At 37.6% G+C, this 22,125-nt stretch overlaps 1 protein-coding gene across 2 annotated transcripts in view; it reads right to left on the bottom strand.

Moving 5' to 3' along the window:
• Positions 1-22,125, bottom strand: part of GABRA2 (gamma-aminobutyric acid type A receptor subunit alpha2) — a 107,334-nt gene that overhangs the window by 8,304 nt on the left and 76,905 nt on the right. For both annotated transcript variants that reach the window (XM_059671986.1, XM_059671975.1), the window contains exon 8: positions 3,791-3,993. In XM_059671986.1, coding sequence (XP_059527969.1) covers positions 3,791-3,993 — 203 coding nt within the window. The remainder of the gene's footprint in view (positions 1-3,790; positions 3,994-22,125) is intronic.

Genomic DNA, 22,125 nt, shown 5'->3' with positions numbered 1-22,125 from the left:
ACACTTACAAAGGGATCTAATTATTTGAAGGGGGAGCAAGAAATCAGGAGCTTCCTGAGGACTGGCATTTGTACTGAGGAGGAATAGGGATTGTCTATTTCGGGACAACAAAGTGCTGGACAGTTTGCTTCGTGTGGCACATGTTCCTACAAATATTGTCAGTAAAACCCTTGGAGTGAGAACACATAGTGAACAGTAAAAACTAAACCAACATAACATAAAGCCAAATGATGTCTGGGGATATACAAGAGCAGATGCTAGGGAGCCTGGATCCCTGCTGAACTCAGGCACAGAATCTCAAAGACTAGAATGAATAGTGGCAGCAGCCAGATTTTGAGGGAAGGAAGTTTATGTTCCAACACTCTTTTAAAAAAAAATTATATATATATATATATATATATATATATATATATATATATATATATATATATATAATTTTATTAATTTCAGAGAGGAAGGGAGAGGGAGAGAGAGAGAGAGAGATAGAAACATCAATGATGAGAGAATCATTGATCGGCTGCCTCCTGCACACCTTCTACTGGGGATCGAGTCCGCAACCCGGGCATGTGCCCTTGACCGGAATCGAACCCAGGACCCTTCAGTCCACAGGGTGACGCTCTATTTACTGAGCCAAACTGGCTAGGGCTCCAAGACTCTTTTTAAAGAGGAAAAAAAGATGAAATATTGCTGACTTGAGCCTGGAATGGAGTTCTGGAGTATAACAGTATTCAATGGGTTCCCCAATTGGGATCCATTGAGAACAATTGGAAAATTATTATCTGATCCGACAATGTAAAGGTTATTGGTCCCCTTCAGTTACAGGACAATAAATAGAAAAGGAATCAGATTACAGTAGGTTGGAAATTAAATTGAAAGTGAGAACATGGCACTGTGAGCAATGCTTTCAAAAAGCTCAAATGGAGAAAAAGAGGGAAGAATCTGAGGATAGGGGGATGGGTGACCTAGGCTCTGGAGTTTTATTTCTGTATTTACGGTAAATTAAACATAGTAAGCATCTTCATAAAATGAAAAGAAAGAGGCATTTAAAAAGAAAATATGGCTTTGAATAAATAACAAAAAAAATAATAATAATAACCATGGACCAATGTTGAGAAAGGAGCAACAAGTAAAGGGGATAAGCACTGGAGTGCAATAATTAGCCTCAGGCCAGTGGAAGGGCATTGGACGTAAGGGAAGGTTCCAGAAGAACTCAGAGAGTTGCATAATAGGTACTTTTATATATGGAAGGATATAAAAATTTGGAGTGGATCATTTGATCCATAACTACATTTAGATGAAGAGGGCTTTGTTGTCTAATTTCACACCTGAGGCTAAAAGTGATGTAAAATCTTGACCAAGATCACAAAACAAGGTATGTTTTGTCTTCTAAGAGCGCTCAAATATAACTTGAATATGAATTGAGATTTATTTATTTAACTTTAAAGATCATCAGAGCACAATCTACAAGTACACTATATTAAATACACATTTCTTATTTTTAAACACATAACATTGATATATATGCCTCAGTGATTATTTTTTATGAGGCAAATTAATACTTGCCAGCTAACAAATTTTCAAGAAGTTTTCATATACTTTTCAGATACTTTGGCAGATACCGTACTTTAACTGCATTTGTTCATGATTATGAAAGCAGAGAACCGCCAGTCTGATTAGAATAAAAGGATACCGATATGGTCTGTAGCTTAATACTATTTCCAGAAAATTATTCTTTTTTACTTAAAAATTAATCTAAAGACAACTAAAGCAGAGGTAGACTGCACTAATTTTTTTTTTTTTTTAAGGAAGATGGTAGGCTACTCTACTTCATTTTCCTCCAGGTCTAAGGAAATGTTTATTTCCAAGGTAAGTTTAGGAAACACTTCCCAAAATTCATTTGGATCATGAAATTGGATTGAGTACCCATTTGTAAATTCACCAATGTAAAGTTTTGAAACTTTTCCATGAAGGAAAAGCATTCTTCTCATTAATATTGCATTGCCAGATTTAAAATCAGAAACTCATTCATTTTTTATTCAACAGAAATTTCTGAAGTACCTGCACTGTGCTTGGCACTCTAGCTGTGAATGAATAAATAAAAACAAGCAATGTGCCTGATGTAATGTTCCCACTGAGTTAACCCCTAAACTTGAACCTCTGGGAACTGGAATAATAGAAACCTTATTAGTTGTTTTCCTGCATATTAGGTTGTAATATCAATTATTTGGACCTAGTCTTGTTTTTATTATGTGTGATCTGATATGTGGGTATACTTAAATCCAGTATTCATAACTCGTAGGTTATTGCATTTAAAATGCATTATTAAGAATGTGTTTTTTTTTGCATAAATAAGTACTTCTATTTTCCAAGTTCAGGGGTTTAGAAGGCATGTTATTTGATTTGCCAAATCACAATGCCAACTTGATTGGCACCCTCATAGCACTGAAATATAAATCAATAAATTTCTGTATGGGACATTTATACCACAAACCATTGTTTATCATTTGTGACACACTCCCAAATAACTAACATTTTATCTTCAAAATGATGCTAGTATGAAAGTGCATATATAACTAATATAACTAAAAAGATGTAATTTCACAGATAACAATGAAAAAGCATTATACTACATGGGGAATGAAGACACAAATCCACAATAAAATGCAATGGAAATGCTGAAATAACATGGAGGTTAAAAAGAGAAAATCGATCAGGTTTCCTTTAATATTTACTCATTTGCTGTTAGTATGCAAAACACAGTTTATAAAATGAAATAAACCAGAACTAATTAAAACTTCAACAGTTTACAAAATCAGGTTAAAAAGCAGGGCTTTTAAACTATTACATGTATGTATGCTTAAACTGCAATATGATCATAGAAATTAGGAAAATTATTTATATTGAAATAAATGAAAAAAGAAATCAGCAAGTATGTTATTTCAAATGTAATGGAAGAGCATTTAAGTAGATATATTACTAAAAAAATCCTCCAACTAGAACTTTTTACTCTTATTAAGAAAACGTTGTATCTCATTGTGGTATATCCAAAGCCTGCTATTAAGGCAGATGAGTAATAATCCATAGAATAAGAAAAACAAACGAACAGCTGGTATATCAATGTACAACCCCCCCACTAGCTTCCATACTGGAAACCAACAATCCCCAAAGAAGTTCATCTTTAAAATAAGTAACTTTCTCTTATAGACTCCATGAGCAACTTAAAATTTCTAGACATTCCAGCGCCTACCCACGTATTTCAGGCAACATGGGAGAGGGAACAATGATGCAAGCAACAGAAATGGGGGTAGGTGCACAGTAGTAACTCAATCCACTGATAGGGCCTGAAATTCTATAGTAGGTCAAGGTGATGCCCATTTTTCTTCCCAAATCTCTTCATTATGAATCACTGTGGTGTCAAGAGAGTCAACCTAACGACCAGACAGATTTGTGTCCAAGTATTCTTTTTCACTACCTGTGTGAGCTCTGGAAAGTAACTTCATTAAACCTTGGCTTCTTTATCAGATAAAAAAAGATAATTAAAAAGAGACTGTAGTTATAAAGTTGATGTGAAGATTATATGATAGAGCTTATGTAGAAAACCAGCACAGTTCCTGATACAGAGTCAGAGCTAACCAGATGCTAGGGTGAGGTTCTATCGGAAATATTACTACTATAAGCACTCCTAAAGGATTTCAGGCAAGAGCACACTTCAAAATCAATTGTTATGACATATATATATCTATCTACCAGGTATTCTCTTAATCATGGTGAGAAGGAAGTTCTCACTTACCTTGTCATTTACTACACTCTTCCCATCCCAAGCCCATCCTCTTTTGGTGAAGTAATTAACAGTTGCAAATTCAATTAGGGCAGAGAACACAAATGCATAACAAACAGCAATAAACCAGTCCATGGCAGTAGCATAAGCCACTTTGGGGAGAGAATTCCGAGCACTGATGCTTAAAGTTGTCATTGTTAGGACAGTTGTTACACCTGCAGAAGAAAAAATAGAAACCAGAAACATCAACAGATCCTAGCGGGGAAGCATTATAATTAGTTTTTTGTCTTTGTTTTCCAAAGCAACTTTCAGGGCCACATTTTTTCACTGTAAAAATAAAATCAAACAAACAAACAAGGACAACAAAAAAACTACTGGGAGAGAGGACCCTGAAATGCTTTGTTTGCATTTTTGTTTGTCTGCATCCCTGTGTTCCCTTCTTCGGTACAGTTGGGGGTAAAAAGACTCGTGAGTCCGCAGTACAATTTCCTATGGGGAAAAGTCAGCACTTTAAATTGACCTACTATCCATTAATGTTAATTTTTTTAATCCCACATTAAGTCTCACATTGATTTGTTCATCCTTTATTTGAACTATGCAAGGCAATGGACCAACCCTCCTCACTGATGATTACAATGGAACTACGATGAAGTTCTTCATTCTAAGTATGGCTTCCTCAGTATGAAGTTAGTTCTAGATTGCATAGCATCATAAGGACATAATTTCTTTCATAATGGAGTGTAAGACCTATAGACAATAAAACAAGCAACTAAACCAAAACCTTATAAAATGTAAACTACTCCTTTTTTAAAAAAATATATTTTATTGATTTTTTACATAGAGGAAGGGAGAGAGATAGTTAGAAACATCAATGAGAGAGAAACATCGATCAGCTGCCTCCAGCACATCTCCCACTAGGGATGTGTCCGCAACCCAGGTACATGCCCTTGACCGGAATCGAACCTGGGACCTTTCAGTCCGCAGGCCGACGCTCTATCCACTGAGCCAAACCGGTTTTGGCAGCTACTCCTTTTAAAGAATATTTTACATTTCTTTTTGTTTAGATAATAATCTTTTTCCCCTTGTGCACTGTCATGGTCATTTTAAGCCAATAAAACATCATAGGAATTTCAGGATGAATCTGCAATGTTTCACCATATTCAAATCTTCCCCATCTCTGAACTGTATTTGTATTTACCTGATGTTGGAAACTTGACAATGGAATTGCTAACACTGATGGTAAGTTCTATCCTCCCTCCCTCCCTTCCTTTTTCTCTTTCCCCTGGAATGATAAGGTTCTCAGAAGCCAGCGTCTCTGACTGCTAGTTCCGCTCAGCCTGGCCCCACTGCACTGCAGACAGAGCTGGGCGTTAAATAAAGGGGCGCACTGACCTGGGACGCACACAAACCGTCCACATGCCTGTCTGTCTCCCAGCAATGGACATTTTCCTACACCCAGAAGGGCCTTCATAAATGTATGTTTCCCAAACATTTCTTTAACAGACTGTTTCTTCCCTTATCACTTCTGTGTGACTGCTATAAGGCAAAGCTTGCGGAGACATTTAAGTCTCTTTTTCATAAAAAAACAGGCAAGTATCTTAAAGTGCTTTCAGCACTAAAATTCGATGTCTATATGTGAACAATATATGACCATTCCCTGTACACATGCAATGTCTGACATCAAGCTTTTTAATAAATATTCCATTGTTATTCTGTGTAGTATTTCTATTTCAAGGTGTAGGTGTCAAAAACTGCAATTCATGGTAGCTGAGCAAATAGTGTCAAAGTAACGGAGTGACAGGTATTGGGTGAAGACGTGCACTTAAAGGAGAAAATCAAATCAGGGGCCGTGATGTCAGCATAGAGATGGACACTGAATGCCACAGCCAGACACCCGAGTTCTCATTTTGTGACCTTGGGGAGATACCCTAACCCAGTGGTTTTCAACCTGTGGGTCCCGACCCCTTTGGGGGTCGAACGGCCCTTTCACAGAGGTCACCTAAGACCATCGGAAAACACATATATAATTACATATTGTTTTTGTGATCAATCATTATGCTTTAATTATGTTCAATTTGTAACAATGAAATTGGGGGTCACCACAACATTTGGAACTGTATTAAAGGGTCGCGGCATTAGGAAGGTTGAGAACCACTGCTAGCCTCTTTGTAAAGTGGGGATTGCGAACAGTGTTTTCCCATAGTGTTAGAGCAAGGATGGGCTACTGCATATAAAGCAGTGTCTCTATTTTAAAAAGAAACCTCAGTGCTTGTGTCAAAATAAAAATCACCCTGAAAGCAATGTCAAAACAGATTTAAGTCAAAAATTAAAATAAAATCCTCCTGTAGTCCTTTATCCCCATGAAATGCTTGTGTGGGAGTATTTGTGACTGGAGTGGGGGGGGGTGGGGAGTGTGCAAGGTAGGAAGGAGAAGTCTTAGGCACAAAAACTGCAATAGAACAGAAATGTAAAATTGTTGGATACCACCTGCTGGTTACTGCCAGAAATGGCAGAAACAACAGGCATTCTAATAACATGTGGGGTTTTCTCCCTTCAGCCTAATGAACAAAGAAATAATACCTCCTTCCAGATAATAACAACAACAACAACGATAAAATAACATTTACAAATACAGTATAGATGCAGTATGAAACGCTGCATTTTATTTTACTTTATTTTTAAGGGTGTGGTTCTAATTCATAACTGTACTACATCTGAATGGTAAAAATGGTGAAACTTCTACGTGTTAGAGACAGAACTAGAACTTGGATAACATATCTTTGTCATAAGACTTCAAGAACTCAAACTTCACGAATTTAAAATTCACGAATTTAGAAACAGTCTATATGATCTAGAAGAAAATGTTTGAAAAGATAATTATAGTGTGGATAAGACTATGAGGAATTACACACTTTTTTCTTTTTGCTTACCTGAATATGTCATGGATTTTAATAAATCCAAAATGCATACCCCTTTCCCCAAATTATGTTCTTCCTGAAATCCTTTTCCCAGAGAAAGGCCCCTGCAATCTAAATGAGGCCATTTTCATACTCCAGGCTGAAGCTGTGTGACATGTCTTACCTATCTGTTTCTTTTCTCTACCTAGAATCTTTTTGTTACTCATTCCCTTTTTTATTTAGCTAACTTCAATTCCCCCTCTTAATAAATTATTGGGTGCCTACTAGAGGCCAGGGACATTTCTAGGCACTGGGAACACACCAATGAACAAACAGTTAAGATCCCTGCACCAAAGTGGTGCACAGTCTACCGATGCCGTGGTACACACAGCTCAGTTGTTCCTTCTGCGGGATTTCTACCCTAAAGGCTCCTATGGCCTGGTCTCATGCATACCACTGTCAGATCATGTCCATTTTGTTGTTTTCGTTGTTGTTAATCCTCACCCAAGGATATTTTTTCCCATTGACTTTTAGAAGGCGTGGAAGGGAGAGAGAGAAACACTGATGTGAGAGAGACACATCCATTGGTTGCCTTCCCACGTGCCCTGGCTGGGGCCAGGAATGGACCTGCATTCCAGCACGTGTCCTTGAGAAGGAATTGAACCCGAGACCCTTTGGTGCGTGGGGCTAATGCTCTAACTACTGAACTACACCGGCCAGGGGAAATCATGTCCATTTTGAATTTTCTGTTGGTTTGCATGACTGTATACTCCCATCAGCTATATGGTGTATAGCCTCAGTGCCTTCTCCCCAAATTACAAAAGAACCATAGTAGCAGGTTAAAGGTCACTAAAGAGGTTTTAAATCAATCATGAAATATGTATTGAAATTACTCCCCCAGGATCTGTAATTGATAACCACTGTCCTAGTTGGATAATTGCAAGAATTCTCCTTCATTTATAAAGTGAGCATACATAATTCCGTCCCCATTCTGTGCTGGACTCTGTAGAACTATGAGTGGAAATGTGAGAAAAACCAAATAAGCTAAGACATATGCTCAAAAAACAAAACAAAAAAAGCACAATGGAAACTAACATCACAACTGGGTAGTGTTGATGATGGACTACAAGCAGGTGATCTACCTAGACTTTGATGTTGGGTTAGGCATCCCTCAGGAAATCAGGGGAAATTTTGTTCGAGGGGTCACCAGACAAGAGGAAATCACTAGACTTAGAAAAGAACATGCATGGACGTCCAGGGACACGGGGAACGTGGCATTTCAGAGGAGCAGAAAGAGGCTTGCAAGGTAGGAAGGTAGCAGATAAGGGTTTCATGGAAGATGAGGCCAAAGGGGAGGCAGGAACCAGACTCTCAGAGCCTGTTACACTGTATGTAGGTGAGATAATTTGTTTTCAAGAGCAGTGGGAAACCATTACATACAGAGTTCATTTCAAACAGGGCAGTGACATAATCAGAGTTTCTTGCTTAAAAGAGTACTTTGGCTGTTGTTCCTCTGTTGTTGTTTTTCTTCTCTTGTTTTTCTAACATTGTCTTTTTGCTTTTGCGTTACTGCATTTTGAATATGATATTCATTGACTTATTTGAGGCCTTTCATAATTTCTTACCTGGATGATACCAATTACCTCTTAACTAGTTACTCTGCATCACTCAGACCATTTAAATTTATTTTCACATTATCCATAATAGTTTTCCCTAAACTCCATGCATCCATTTACCCTCTTACTAAAACACCTTGCAAGCAGTTTCCATGGTTTTGGCATAGGATGTGAGCCTATGCATGGCCTGGCCCCTGTCTGTCCGGCCACCCTTACACACAAATGATCTCTGTGCCTGAGATCCACCAGGCAGTGATTTGCTGTTCTCCATATGCTCCACATTGCTTTTGATCATTTTGTAAGTCTTCTGCTTAGAACCTTATGCTAATTTGCTAGGCTTGACTTGATGCTTCTTACTTTGGGCTTCTCTGACTTCCTCAGATATAACTGCTTCCTTCTGTTGCCCTTAGCTTATTTTGGAATATTTCTCTCCAGGGAACCTATGATCCTTCACTTCGTTTATTTATTTACGTGTCTGTCTCACTCCTCCACACTGAGCAGCTGGTGGGCACATGGCTCATCAGACCTTTTTAAAATGCTGCCACCTAACTCATATTCTGGCAACAGCAAACACTCGCTACCTGTTGGTTCACCAAGTGAAGGGATTAATTTAAAAAAACTGAAAAGGAACACGGATGGATCATATTTACAGATTCTATAAAAAGGAATGTACAAGTTAAGAATCTAGTGAGCTTTAGAATGAAACAGGTTTAATCACATCACAATGTAAAAATGTGATGTAAAAAGTATAAATTGATGCCTTCTATACATTAATCTCATATTCTTACATTACTCCAGATATAATAATAGAAAGTACCACTAAGGAGCATCTACTATATGCAATATCTAGGATAATAAAAGTGTAATATGCTAATTAGACCTGACATCCTTCCAGATGTCCTTCTGGATGACCTCCGGATGAAGCAGGGGCTGCGAGGGAATCCCAGGTCCCGGGTGCCAGAGGGAAGCCGGTGTTGGCAGCTGGGGGAAGTAAGGCCTACTCTTGCAAGAATTTCGTGCATCTATTATAAGAACTCTTTACATATTCAAGTGCTTATCCCACATAACAACCCTGTGAGTTAGGTATTGTTATCCTCCTCCTTTACAACAAGGAAGCTGAGGCTGAGTGATTTTGAGTACCCACTGAAGATCACACTGTTCTCAAACAATAGAGGTGGGACAGACACCCACTCAGTATGCCTCAAAAGTCCTCATCCTTCTCCAAATTACTGATATACTGCCTAATCTACAAACGGGATTCCCTTTCAATGCCAATTGCATGTCCACATCATGCATTTTTCAGGGCCCTGAATCTAACCTTTGCATTTTCCTGCTGGGGCCCCTACTAGCTTTGTAATTTCAGGTTTATATCATGCATTAAAGTGTTAAACTGCTTGAGAAGTGGCTGTGCATAGTGAGGAATGTGCACTAAAGTCAGGCAAGGATTTGGATTCTGCTTCTGACACAGCAGCTTCCTGACCTTGCTGAGCTCCTCATCTACAAAACGGAAATAACATTTCTTCAGGCTGTTGGAAGGATAAAGTATGAGCATATATGCTTCATATATAGCACTGCCCAACAAATGTTAAATTTTCCCTTCTTTCCCACTCTCTCTCTGAGCCTCGGCGACTTCATCTCTAAAATGGGAACACTAGATAATACAGTGGGGCCTTGACTGGTGAGTGTCCCGACTAACGAGTTTTTTGAGATACCAGCTGTCTCTCGGCCGATTTTTTGCATTGAGTTGCTAGAGTAATTTGAGTTAACGAGCTCCTTAATGAGCTCGGTCTTGGAAGGAATTAAACTCGTAAGTCAAGGCCCCACTGTATCTGCAAATGACCTATTTGGAACCTGTCAAATAAAGATGACTGGCTCCCCTGTTATTTCTAAGCACATTAGGTCCCCAACGTGAGGATAAAAAAGCTAAGAATCCAAACCAAGGATGCAAGTGTCCCATCTAGTGGTGGTTTAAGAAAAATCAAAGGACACAGGGATTGTACTGCTTAAATGGCTACCTAGAAAGACTTGGGCTATTTTATTTTAGTTATTCATTTCCCCCTTCAGAAATAATTGACTTGCCTCACAAGGAAAGAGAAAGCTTTCAGCCAGATTCCCTGTATTCTTCCATTGTTCCAAGAAAGCCTGACATCTTTTCAGAGTGGGCACTTGCTTTTCTGGTCTTATTAAACCCATCATTTTCATTTCATTTTGCCCAGTCTGAACTACTCTGTTCCTGGAATTTTAAAAGGATACAATTCAATTCTATAAAGCAGGCATAATTTGAGAGCCTGGTGCTATAAAATGGACTCATCTGTGTCATTATTTCTTAAGACCAATCTGCTGTTAAGAAATACCCACGTCATCATTTATTACATCTGAGAAGTGACTTCCAAGAAATCTTGTCTGATTCACATCTAATCCTAAGTGAAATCAGAAGTGCGTGGAAGTTCTCCATTAAGGTAAGGTTGGATCTAAACATGGTTAAATACGGTCTGCCAGGGCCATCACTAGGGGACCCCTGCGCCAATGCTCCATTACCCAAAAACGTACAACCTGATGTAACTGCTAAATGTTACAGTAGTTGTTATGGATTGCATATCTGCCTTTCCCAAAAATTCATCTGTTGAAATCTCATTCCTGATGTGATGGTACTTGGGAGTGGGGCATTGGAGAGGCAATTTGGTCATGAGGGTGAAGCCCTCATAGGTGGAATTAGTGCCCTAATAATAAGAAGCCAGAGAGCAAGTTTACTGTTTTTCCTCCGTGTGATGAAATGATGGGAAGTCGGCAGGCTACAATCTGAAAGAGGGCTCTCACCAGAACCCCACCGACCCCAGCAGGCTGGCAGCCTGATCTCGGACTTCCAGCCTCCACAACTGTGAGAAATAAACACTGTTGTCTGTAACGGACCAGTCTATGGCACTCTGTTAAAACAGTAATATTCTGATTTCATGAGTTTAAAGGAAAATAATATATTCAGTCTGATGACAATAAGACAATAAATGAACAGGAGACCATAGAAAACATGCGCTGTGTAAACTCGTTGTTTCCAAACCCTTTTATATTTCAATCTTATAACTGCATTGCCATAAATTTCAGGGTGACTGTTCAAATGCTAATAGTCTTGGTGATTTCTTATAGCTCCCTATGTTATTTAAGTGGGGAGATATTATGTTATTTATGATGAATAATGCATTATTAAAAATTTTTATCCACAAAAAGTCACCCAAATAGAGAAAATTTTCTTGAAAGACTAGTACATATTTGAAAATAAATAATAGCTTTTCTTCTCTTTTTGAAAGTTAGAAACTAAGAATATGTATGCACTAAAAATTAATAGTGAAACTAAATATTTAATGGCTCAGACTGGTGTAAATAGTAATGTAATTATAGTTGAAGAGTCATTATTTTCCGCTATATACAAAGGTTAATAAACCAAAAAAATATATTTAAAATAAAAACCCTTCCTGTTAAAACATGAAATCTCCCTCATATATTCTATACGGTTATCAAGATTTCACAGATGAGTATTAGGACCAAGTATATTGTACAGCAATGCTAGTAATCAAGTTCTTCATCTCAGATTAAACTGAAGTTTTTAATGACTAAGGTCATCCTAGTATAAGTAGTTATGCCTTTTTAAAGACCTGGATTAACTAGGTTAATTCCACTTAAAAATGTGACATATGACACCCCAGCAGGACAGAACTTTGAAAAGCCAGTTAATGGATTAGTTGCTCTACCATAATCTGATAGTACCAACTTTTGGACAAGGAATTGAGCAAGGAATCTGAAGTACTTTAATCAGTACTTGCTGAAATGAATAGTTAACTAGAATTCAAATCTGAATGTTTACCTCAAGTTCTGGTACTGGTCTATGTTTGGTCAGCCTGACTCTCAAACAGAAATTACCCAGAATATTTCTGATTTCAGTCTCGAAAAAAAAAAAGGAAACAGTCATTTGATGGCATAATGGTGCAGTATAAAAAGTGAAACAACTAGAGTTGGAGAGTGGTAAGGTCAAGTTCTTTCTTTTTACTGACCTGCTCTGTGATAATGGAATACCCTCTCAACAGTTCTGGGTTTTCATGTTCTTGTCTGAAAAGGGGAGGCACTTACTGTAAAAACTGGAGATTTCTTTTCTTGGAATTTAACAATGAGTAAATCTGAGTTGCCTACGCAGTATATGATGCATAGAAAGTGCTTAAACAAAGACTATTTGAATAGGTTTTTCTCATCACTATGACTATGTGGATGTCAGTGTAGGAAATGAGATTGGTTAAACTGTCCCCATGACTTGAGTGGTCATAACTATATTAAAGTAATATTTGCACATCCTAGAAAAAATCTAAAAACAGAAAACTCAAGGACAGACCCATCGCATATATTTTTAATTCTCTAGCCATACTTTTACTCATAATTCATTCTCATCAATCAAGCTCCACCAGGCTACCTATCTTCCTGAAACAACTGTTAAGCCTGCCTCTAGACTAGAACTCCCAAGCCTTACTAATTTTCCTTGCCATGGCTTATTATATATTTTGCTTCAGTCACTTTCCTAATTGCCAGGGGCTGACTAAGATGAGAGTCTGACAGCAGGGGGGGGGGGCAAGCTGGTGGGCTGGCAGCTTGCCAATCAGCATGTGCTGCCGAGTGCCAAAGTCAATTCTGGGATGCCAGGTGTGCTGCCTGTTAGCACTCCGCAGCCCAGGTCTCCGGAAAGACAGGCATTTGGATGAGTTTTGCAGAGGCTGTGTCTGCCCTGCACTGGCTTTCTGTTCATTGGTTTCATATCCTGGTACCACCCAGGCATCCTGCTCCTGCTGCCACCTTCTCTCTACTTTCCAGTTAAAACCATGTGTGTCTCCTTCTAAGGCTGCCCCAACTCTTCAGCCGGGGCAGGCTAAAGCTGCGCCCAGGTTACTTTCTGATTCTCTCTCCATTATTTCAGCTTTGTTGAGGTATAATTGACAAGCTTATAAAAACAGAGTACAATGGGGATGGGAGAAACATGGAGAGGCTGGGAAATCGGTACAAACTTTCAATTATAAGATGAATGATGTCTGAGGATCTACATATAACATGGTGACTATAGTTGATAACACTGTGTAATTGACATTTTCTAAGAGGATAGAACTTAAGTGTTTTCATGAAAAAAAAGAAAACAAGGTAAATATGTGAGGTGATGGGTGTGTTAATCAATTCTATGGTAAGAATCCTTTCCCAATGTATATGAATTCATCACTTTAAACACATTAATTATATTACAATTTTGTTGGCCTGAGGGTTTTGGGCCAGCAGCAACTGGATTTAGTGTGGAGTTTTTAGATCATGACATATCAGCTTGACCCCCTGAGGGGCTGAGGTCATCTATAAGACCAGTAACAGTGTCAAAACGAAAGAGCCCAAGACAAACTCTGGACAGCAAGGTGCAGATGAGCTTTCCTGGTGGGCATATTCTGTGTGTGTTGTCATGCAGCAATGCCAGGAAAGTAATGCTGACCCTGCCTCCATGGGGAGAAGAAAATGGAAGCTCTGCATTTGGATCTCTGCCTGGAGTGTACTTCCCTTGGCTGATTTTAATCTCTTTCTTTTCTTTGAAATAAACTATAACTGTGCCTGTAACAGATTTCCGTGTGTTCTGTGAGTCCTTATAGTATGTTATCAGCCTTGAGGATAGTTCTGGGAACCCCCTGAATTTATAGCTGGTGTCAATACCACTGCAGCCCCCTGCATTATGTTCCCTCTAAACTTCAAAGTTGGCTAACCTATTGCAATGGATAATTTTTGTTTATTTTTTGTCTAATATCTATTAAACTTTTTTTTGAAAATAGCACTCTGATACTGCAATTAAGAGAGTTAGGAAATTAACTTGCCCACATTGTTAGTCTATATGGTTTTAGATTTGCTAACCTAAATCTAGTTGAACTCACAAATGTATGCGTTTATCATTTCTTTCTATTATTTATCGAATCTATCTATTTGTCTACCTATCTATCTATCCATGTATGAATCTGTCTATATAAAATCATTTTCTCTTTCCTTACTTATTGTCTCAGTATTAGGTCAAGTAAATTGATCTGATAATTGGTCTTTAGATTCATTGTCCCTCATTTTAAAAGAAAGGTAAATATAATTGCCTTTTTGAAATTTAAATTCTAATGAGGAAGACAAATTAAACAAAAGTATATTTTCCTATAAAATATTAGAAGATCATATAGACAATGAAGAATAAAACAGAGTAGGACCAGGGGAAGCAGAAGAGGTGGGACTGGGTAGCAGTTTGCATTTTGAGTTAGATAGTCAGGTAGGCCTCCTTTGAAACGATGACAATCAAGAGAGCCCTAAGGAAGTAACGGAATGATCCACACAGATTTCTGGGGAAAGAGAAGTCCAGGCAGAGGAAACAGATAAAGCTGATAGGTGAGTGCCTCGCATGTTCATGAAATGAGGAGGTCAGTGTGGATGTCAGGGGAAGGGTGAGGGATAGGCAAGGTGGCAGAAGTTGAGCTTGGAGAGGAAGGGAGTTCATATGGCATAGAACATACTGACTTCTGAAGAAACTTTGCTTTGACTCTGGGTATATTGGCGAGCCAATGGGTTTGGAGTATGCCTGTATGCCTGTGATATTAGCTGACTTACATTTTGAAAGGATCACTATGGCTACCATGTTGAAAACAAACTAGCACAAGGGTGGAAGCAAGACACACTTTAGAGTCTAGTGCAGTGCTATGCACTGAATGTTTGTGTCCCTCCAAAATTCACATGTCGAGGCCCTAACACCCAGTGTGGTTGTATTTGGAGATGGGGGCCCTAAGAAAATAATTAAAGTTAATCCAGGTCATAAGGTTGGGGCCCTGATTCAATAGGATTAGTGTCCTTGTAATAATACACACCACTGAGGGTGCACACACACCCAGGAAAGGCCGTGTGAGGACTTGATGAGAAGGTAAGCATCTGCAAACCAGGAAGAGAGCTCTCATAGGAAATGGACCCTGATGGATTGGTTTATTTGACTATGGATTATTTGCCTCCAGAACTGTGAGGGGAGGGGGGGAAAGTATGTTATTTAAGCCATGGAGTTTGTGGTGTTTTGTTATGGCAGCCCACACAGACTAAGACATGCAGTGATCATGAAGAGATGATAGGGCTCAATCTAGGGTACAAGCAAGGTTACAAGTGGACTAGATTTTGAGAAGAATATTTAAAGTTCGGTTTCTGCATATTGAATTTGAATGCCTACTGGATTCCAAGTGAAGATGTAAGGAAGGACAGTTAGATGTATGTGTATGTAGTTGAAAGAAGAGCTCTGGACAGAAACTATAAATTTGGTAATTAGCACATAAAATTGTAGTAAGCTATGATAAATATCAAATCAAAAAAGTAGAGAGCACAGAGAAGAGAATGGCCACATACTGAGCCTTGGTGCCCTCTGGCATTTAAGTAGTCTGGGAAAGAGTAGGAACCTACAAAGGAGACTGAGTAAGCATGAGAAGGGAGAGAAAAATCAAAAGTGTGTGGTTTTCATGGGAACCAAATAATATACTTTCCAAGAAATTTTCAGTTAGTGGAAGGGGAGTGCTCTATCAAAGGCTGCTGATAGGCCAAGTAAATTGATCTGAGAATTGGCAATTAGACTTAGCAATGCAGAGGATCTCAACAGAAACAGTTTTGGTGGAGTCAGGGAGATAGAAGCCTGATTAGAATGGTTTTAAAAGATCATAGGAGGGGGAAAATTGGGTACAATAAACTCTTTCAAGTAAACCTGCTTAAGAAGAGAGTGAAGAAACTAAGTGGAAGCCAAGGAATTAGTAGAGTCAGGGAATTTGAGTTGAGAATTTGGTGAATAATGCCATATTTGTATTTCTGTTAGGGATGATTAAGTAAGGATCACAGACACTGATGGCATTAGAGAGGGAGGATTGCTGGAATAATGTCTTTCAGCAGGTGAGAAGATATATGTTCTAATGCACTAGCGAATGTGTCAGCATTACATAGAAACACAGTCAAGCAGAATTTGTGGGTATAGAAGCTTGGGAAGATGAGGTTGTGGGATTCTAGAGAAGTTCTTTCTAGTTGCTTCAATTTTCACAATGAAGTAGAAGTCAAGGTTATCACAGAGCTAAGTGAAATATAAATGATATACAAGATCAGAGGGTGAGGATGTCTGAGAAGTTATTCCCATTTAGTAAGTCTTCAATTATCCTTTCCTTCAGAAACTACTCATCCTCCACTTTCAGAATGCATGTGACAATACCTACTGACTCAGAGTGGGCATGTAACCCAAGGCTTACTAAAACGTGTCTACCTGGCCATGAGGATGGTATCAGGGGTGAGAAATGACTCTTGACCAACCAATAAGCCTCAATTATGAAACTTTGATATGGGATGCACATCTAAGACAGTGTTTCTTGTGAATATCTATATAATTAATTAAGAATGAAGTTCACAAAGAGGCAGAAGCCAGTTTGACTTGGGTTTCATTTCATGATAATTAAAGGAGTCTTGACTAAAACTGAACACACAATGATATAATTTACTTTTAAAGAAATGTCAAAGATTCTAATATTCCCTCAAACAAACCAAACACTGATGATATGATGTCAAAGGAGCTAGATTTCTGCCCAGTGATGTCTTCCCTATAGTTTATAGCCTTCATTGCTCCTGAAAAGTGATTACTGCTATTCAAACTAAAAGAGATCTAACCATCCTTTACATATTTCTTGATATGAAAGAGAGAATTAAGTATTAGGTAATAAACACTAATAATAATAGCCAATAATTACACAGCATTAACTATGTGCCAGAATAGCTTTAGTTTTTTATTTGCATTTAGTATGAATGCGTGTATGTGTTTATTTTTTAAACCACCTCACAAAGTAGATATATTTTTTTAATATATTTTATTGATTTTTTACAGAGAGGAAGGGAGAAAGACAGAGAGCCAGAAACATCGATGAGAGAGAAACATCGATCAGCTGCCTCCTGCACGCCCCTCATTGGGGATGTGTCCGCAACCAAGGTACATGCTCCTGACCAGAATCGAACCTGGGACCCTTCAGTCCGCAGGCTGATGCTCTATCCACTGAGCAAAACCGGTCAGGGTGCAAAGTAGATATTATAGTCATAGTTCTAGTGAGGGGTGAAACTATGATGCAGAGAGGTTACGAAACTTGTCAGAAATCACATAATTTGATAGTAATAGAGCCAAATACTTTGGTTCCAACATATGTGCTTTTAATCATTTAAGGCCTTGTAGCAAACAAATCATTTTCTTATTGTAATAGAAACCACTAGCTTGCAATCTCTTATTTAGTCAATCCATAATATTAGAACACTGAATTTATTCAGGATGGCAATTTCTCAGAATTTCTGGTTATGACATCAAGTTCAGCTGATGCTATATAAATAGAAATTATCAGGGGGAGGGACTTCTGGGAAAGCTCTTTTACGTTGAACAGAGAGCCGGAAGAGGTCTTTTGCCCTTTTGCTTATCCCTTCCTGTTTTGCGGGTATGAAAGTGACCGTTGGAAACCAGCAGTCTTTTTGGCCCATGACACAAAACTCCATGCTAAGGCTATCAAAGGAGAAAGAAAGAGACTGAGTGTCCTACACCCAAGGTGTTGCCATACCTGTCTTGGACTATCTACTTGTGGACCTCTTTTACATGAAAAAAAAAAAAACAAAAAAACAAAAAAAAAAACCATCAACACCATTTTCTATATTTAAGCCACTATATTTTGGAATCCATGGTATAAACCAGGGGTCCTCAAACTACAGCCCGCGGGCCACATGCAAATACAAATATTGTATTTGTTCCCGTTTTGTTTTTTTACTTCAAAATAAGATATGTGCAGTGTGCATAGGAATTTGTTCATAGTTTTTTTAAAATTATAGTCCGGCCCTCCAACGGTCTGAGGGACAGTGAACTGGCCCCCCGTTTAAAAAGTTTGAGGACCCCTGGTATAAACAGTCATATTTATCCATGGAACTAACAAGAAAAATAAATAACCCAAAAATATCCCTTTATCCTTTTGGAGTTTTGATTATTTCAAAATTTATATAAGACAGGCGTCTAGGCCCTTTCACAGCCAGGAACTTAGTAGGCAATAAAGCATTTGACCTCCTTGTACTCGCCTACCAAAGCTATACCCTAAGAAATGTTAGTTATTTTATTTTAGTTTTTAATAGAAAAACATCTCTGTTCCACCTCTGTCCCATAACATTAATACAAAAATAACAGGAAATATTTATCATATATAAATTTATTCACATACTATATCCATATGTTCAAATGTAAGCTGACAGTCTCTTATTCATGTGTTAACTTTTCTGTAAATTTGAAAAGTGTTTGGCTTAACATATCATTGGTAAGTTCTTTATGATTATTATTTATATAAAGTTCTGAAGGATGTTACACAACTGAAAGACACAGCAGCCACAATTTCACAAAAGAATCCATATGTCTATGCAAATATGAAGGTAGGTTTGTTCATTGTCAACATTCTGCTCATTCACAGGAGCCTTGAAAGCACAAAACCTGAAATATTAAGTGAAAAGTTTCCCAAGTGCTTTCTTATGTTACTGGCAACAGAGAGCAGCTACGATCAGCGGTTCTCAACCTGTGGGGCGCGACCCCTTTGGGGTTCGATCGACCCTTTCACAGGGGTCGCCTAAGACAATCCTGCATATCAGATATTTACATTATGATTCATAACAGTAGCAACATTACAGTTATGAAGTAGCAATGAAAATAATTTTATGGTTGGGGGTCACAACATGAGGAACTGTATTTAAAGGGCCAGAAGGTTGTGAACCACTGAACTACATTATAATGAAGGAAGTGGCTTTTGGTTTTTGCTCGAGGATATATCCCAAGCAGCTAGAACAGCCCTGATAAAAATAGCCATTCAATAAGTATTTGTTAATGCTGAACGAATTGAGCATGAACACTCAAATTCAAAGTAGGCTTTCATCATTGCAAGATACATGGACAGCCCTTTTGAAGAAATGCTTTTGAAATATATCAAGCTGGATCTACAACCATAAAATGAATGCAATATACGAAAAGGGAAAAGATAAAACCCAACACAATGGAGGAAAATCTCTAATATCAAGGGGCACACATTCTAATTTCAGCTCCTCGGCTTACTGTCTTGTTTGCTCTGTTTTCTTATTCTATTCACAGCATGAAGCCAGACCTCAAAGGTTGAGAAATTTGACATCTGTCTCCCAGAGCATATTAATTTCTTAACGGTAATAGTTTTTTTTCCTGGGGTGGGTTACTCATCACAGAAAGCCTTGGAGGCAGGAGGAGGGCAGGTGATTCAGTGATCTCTCATGAGCTTGTAAACATGACTGGGAAATTAGAGAGAGAGTCTTGGAGAAAATCGAAATGTTGCTTAGGTAACAGCTATCTATCAGTCAGATGATGACATTCAAACTCAAAAGGAGAAAGAAAACAATGAAGAATGGAATATGGTTGTAGAAAAAGGGAGCTCAGGCAAGCATCTTTCAAATCCCATTCTAAACAGAAAATAAAATTTGTGTTTATCTTTTATTTGAATACACACACATACACACACGTCACATGGAATTATGTTTATTACAAGCTTACACAGAATAACTTGCAGAGAAAATACTAAGGATAATTTTACCATCTAACAGCCTAAATTTGCATGAAAATATGACTTTTTGACCCTTAAACTTATATTATAAATAATTTATATAAAAATTTGCACATTTGTTGTAGATAAACCTAGCAGCCTTGATTCTAACATATTCTGCTGATTCAAAGTTAAATACTTATTCTTCTATTTACCTCTCCTCTACAGACAGGTAGAGTCCTCTACTTGATCCTTTTAGCATATTCATCTATGTGCTTCATGCTACAAAATCTCTATTTACCTCAATGGAATTTTATTTTATTTTCCTCACATTGACCAAACAAGTAACTTATTATTTTATTTTGTCTGACTTGTCATGCATTCACATATAAATTTGGGTCTTTCTGGAATATCAATTCTGTCCTTTTCTTCTCTGTTTTTAATTATTGTGCTGGTTTGCCATTCATATACTTTCTTTTGTAAAAAGTCCACTCAAATTCTTTGTCTATTTTTGAAATCTAGTTTTTGGTCTTTTTGTTGTTGTTGTTGTTATAAGAGTTCTTTATTCAGGATATAAAATCCTTGTCAGATACATGATTTGAAAAACATTTTCAACCATCTGTAAGTTGTCTCTTCACATTGTTGATAATGTTCTTTGAGGTACAAAATTTTTAATATAATTAAATGTTTCTATTGTTTCTTTGTTACTCGTGCTTCTTGTGTCAAATCTAAGAAACCATTGTTGGATTCAAGGTCATAAAGATTTATCCTATGTTTTCTTCTAATAGTTTTATAGTTTTAGATGTCACATGAAAGTTTTGTATCCATTGGAGTGTATTGTTGAATCTGGAGTGGGGTAGGGTTCCAACTTCATTCTTTTATATATGATGGTCTGCCAACTGTCTCAGTAATATTTGATTAAGAGACCTCTGCATCTCCATAGAATGTTCATAGCACCCTTGTTGAAAATCAATTTGCCATATATATTTGAGTTTGTTACTGGACTCTTGGTTTTATCCCATTGATTTATATGCCCATGACTATGCCACTGTGACACTGTTGATTAAGGTAGATTCATACTAAGTTTTGAAACTGGAAAGTCCACCAACTTTGTTTTAATTTATTAATATTGTCAGGGGAGGAGGAGGAATAGAGGCATCTGAAATAGTGTCAACAATAAAAAATTAAAATTAAAAAAATTAAAAAACATATTATTTTGGTTATTTAGAGCCCCCTTGCAGTTGGATATGAATTTGAGGATCAGCTTTTACCCTTTATGTAAAAAAGGTCATTTTTGACTTTTGTTAGTTATTGAATTGAATTTATATATCACTTTGAAGACTATTCTCATCTTAACAGTATTATCTACAAATCCATGACCATGGGATAGCTTACCTTTAACTAGGTCTTCTTTAATTTCTTTCAGCAAAGTTTTATAGTTTTAAGTGAACAGGTCTTTCAGCTGCTTGCTTAAATTTATTCCTAGGTATTATATTATTTTGGATGCTTTGTAAATGGGGTTATTTTCTTAATTTCCTTTTGAATTATTCATTGTTGAGAATAAAACTGATTTTTTTGCATTTAGAATAAGAATAGCTAACCAGTATATAGAATGTATTAAATACCAAGATTGTTCTAAGAGTTTTACACATGTCTATCTTCTCAAAACACTATTTATGGTGGTTTCCTATAGCTTATAAGATAAAGGTAACTTGTATTGACATGACTTACACACTTTCTTATACACTTCCATCTGTATGTATCTCCATGGACACTGAAACAACTCACGGTCACCAAACACACTATGTTCTTTCACTCCTTGATGTCATGTCATTACACAATCTATCAGTTTTGGCTTAGGATTCTTGCCCCAGCTCATCTGTCTGGGAATCTCCTACTCTTCCTTTAAGATTTAGCTCAAATGTTATCTCAGCTACTGAATCAATTCTCCTAGATCTAAGCTGCTGTTTTCTGTAACAATTTGCACATGCCTCTTTTACAGTGCCTTCAACTTGCCATGCCATTATCTTTTCTGCTTATCTTGCTGCCCTCCACTCTAGGGCCTGGTGCAGTATCTGGCACAGCAGATCCTCAGTGAAACTTTTGTAAATGACTGAGTGATCCAAATACAGAAAAGTAATTTATCCTATCACAAAATGTGCTCAGCCTAGCTCATATATCCGAAGAGCAGTCACCGAATTTTCCTGCTTGGTGTAAATGAAGAAAAT

Source organism: Myotis daubentonii, chromosome 1 (assembly GCF_963259705.1).
Source record: "Myotis daubentonii chromosome 1, mMyoDau2.1, whole genome shotgun sequence".
In the NCBI taxonomy this organism is placed as follows: Eukaryota; Metazoa; Chordata; class Mammalia; order Chiroptera; family Vespertilionidae; genus Myotis; species Myotis daubentonii.
The sequence above is the reverse complement of the archived record's forward strand: the minus strand, read 5'-3'. Positions and strand labels throughout refer to the sequence as shown.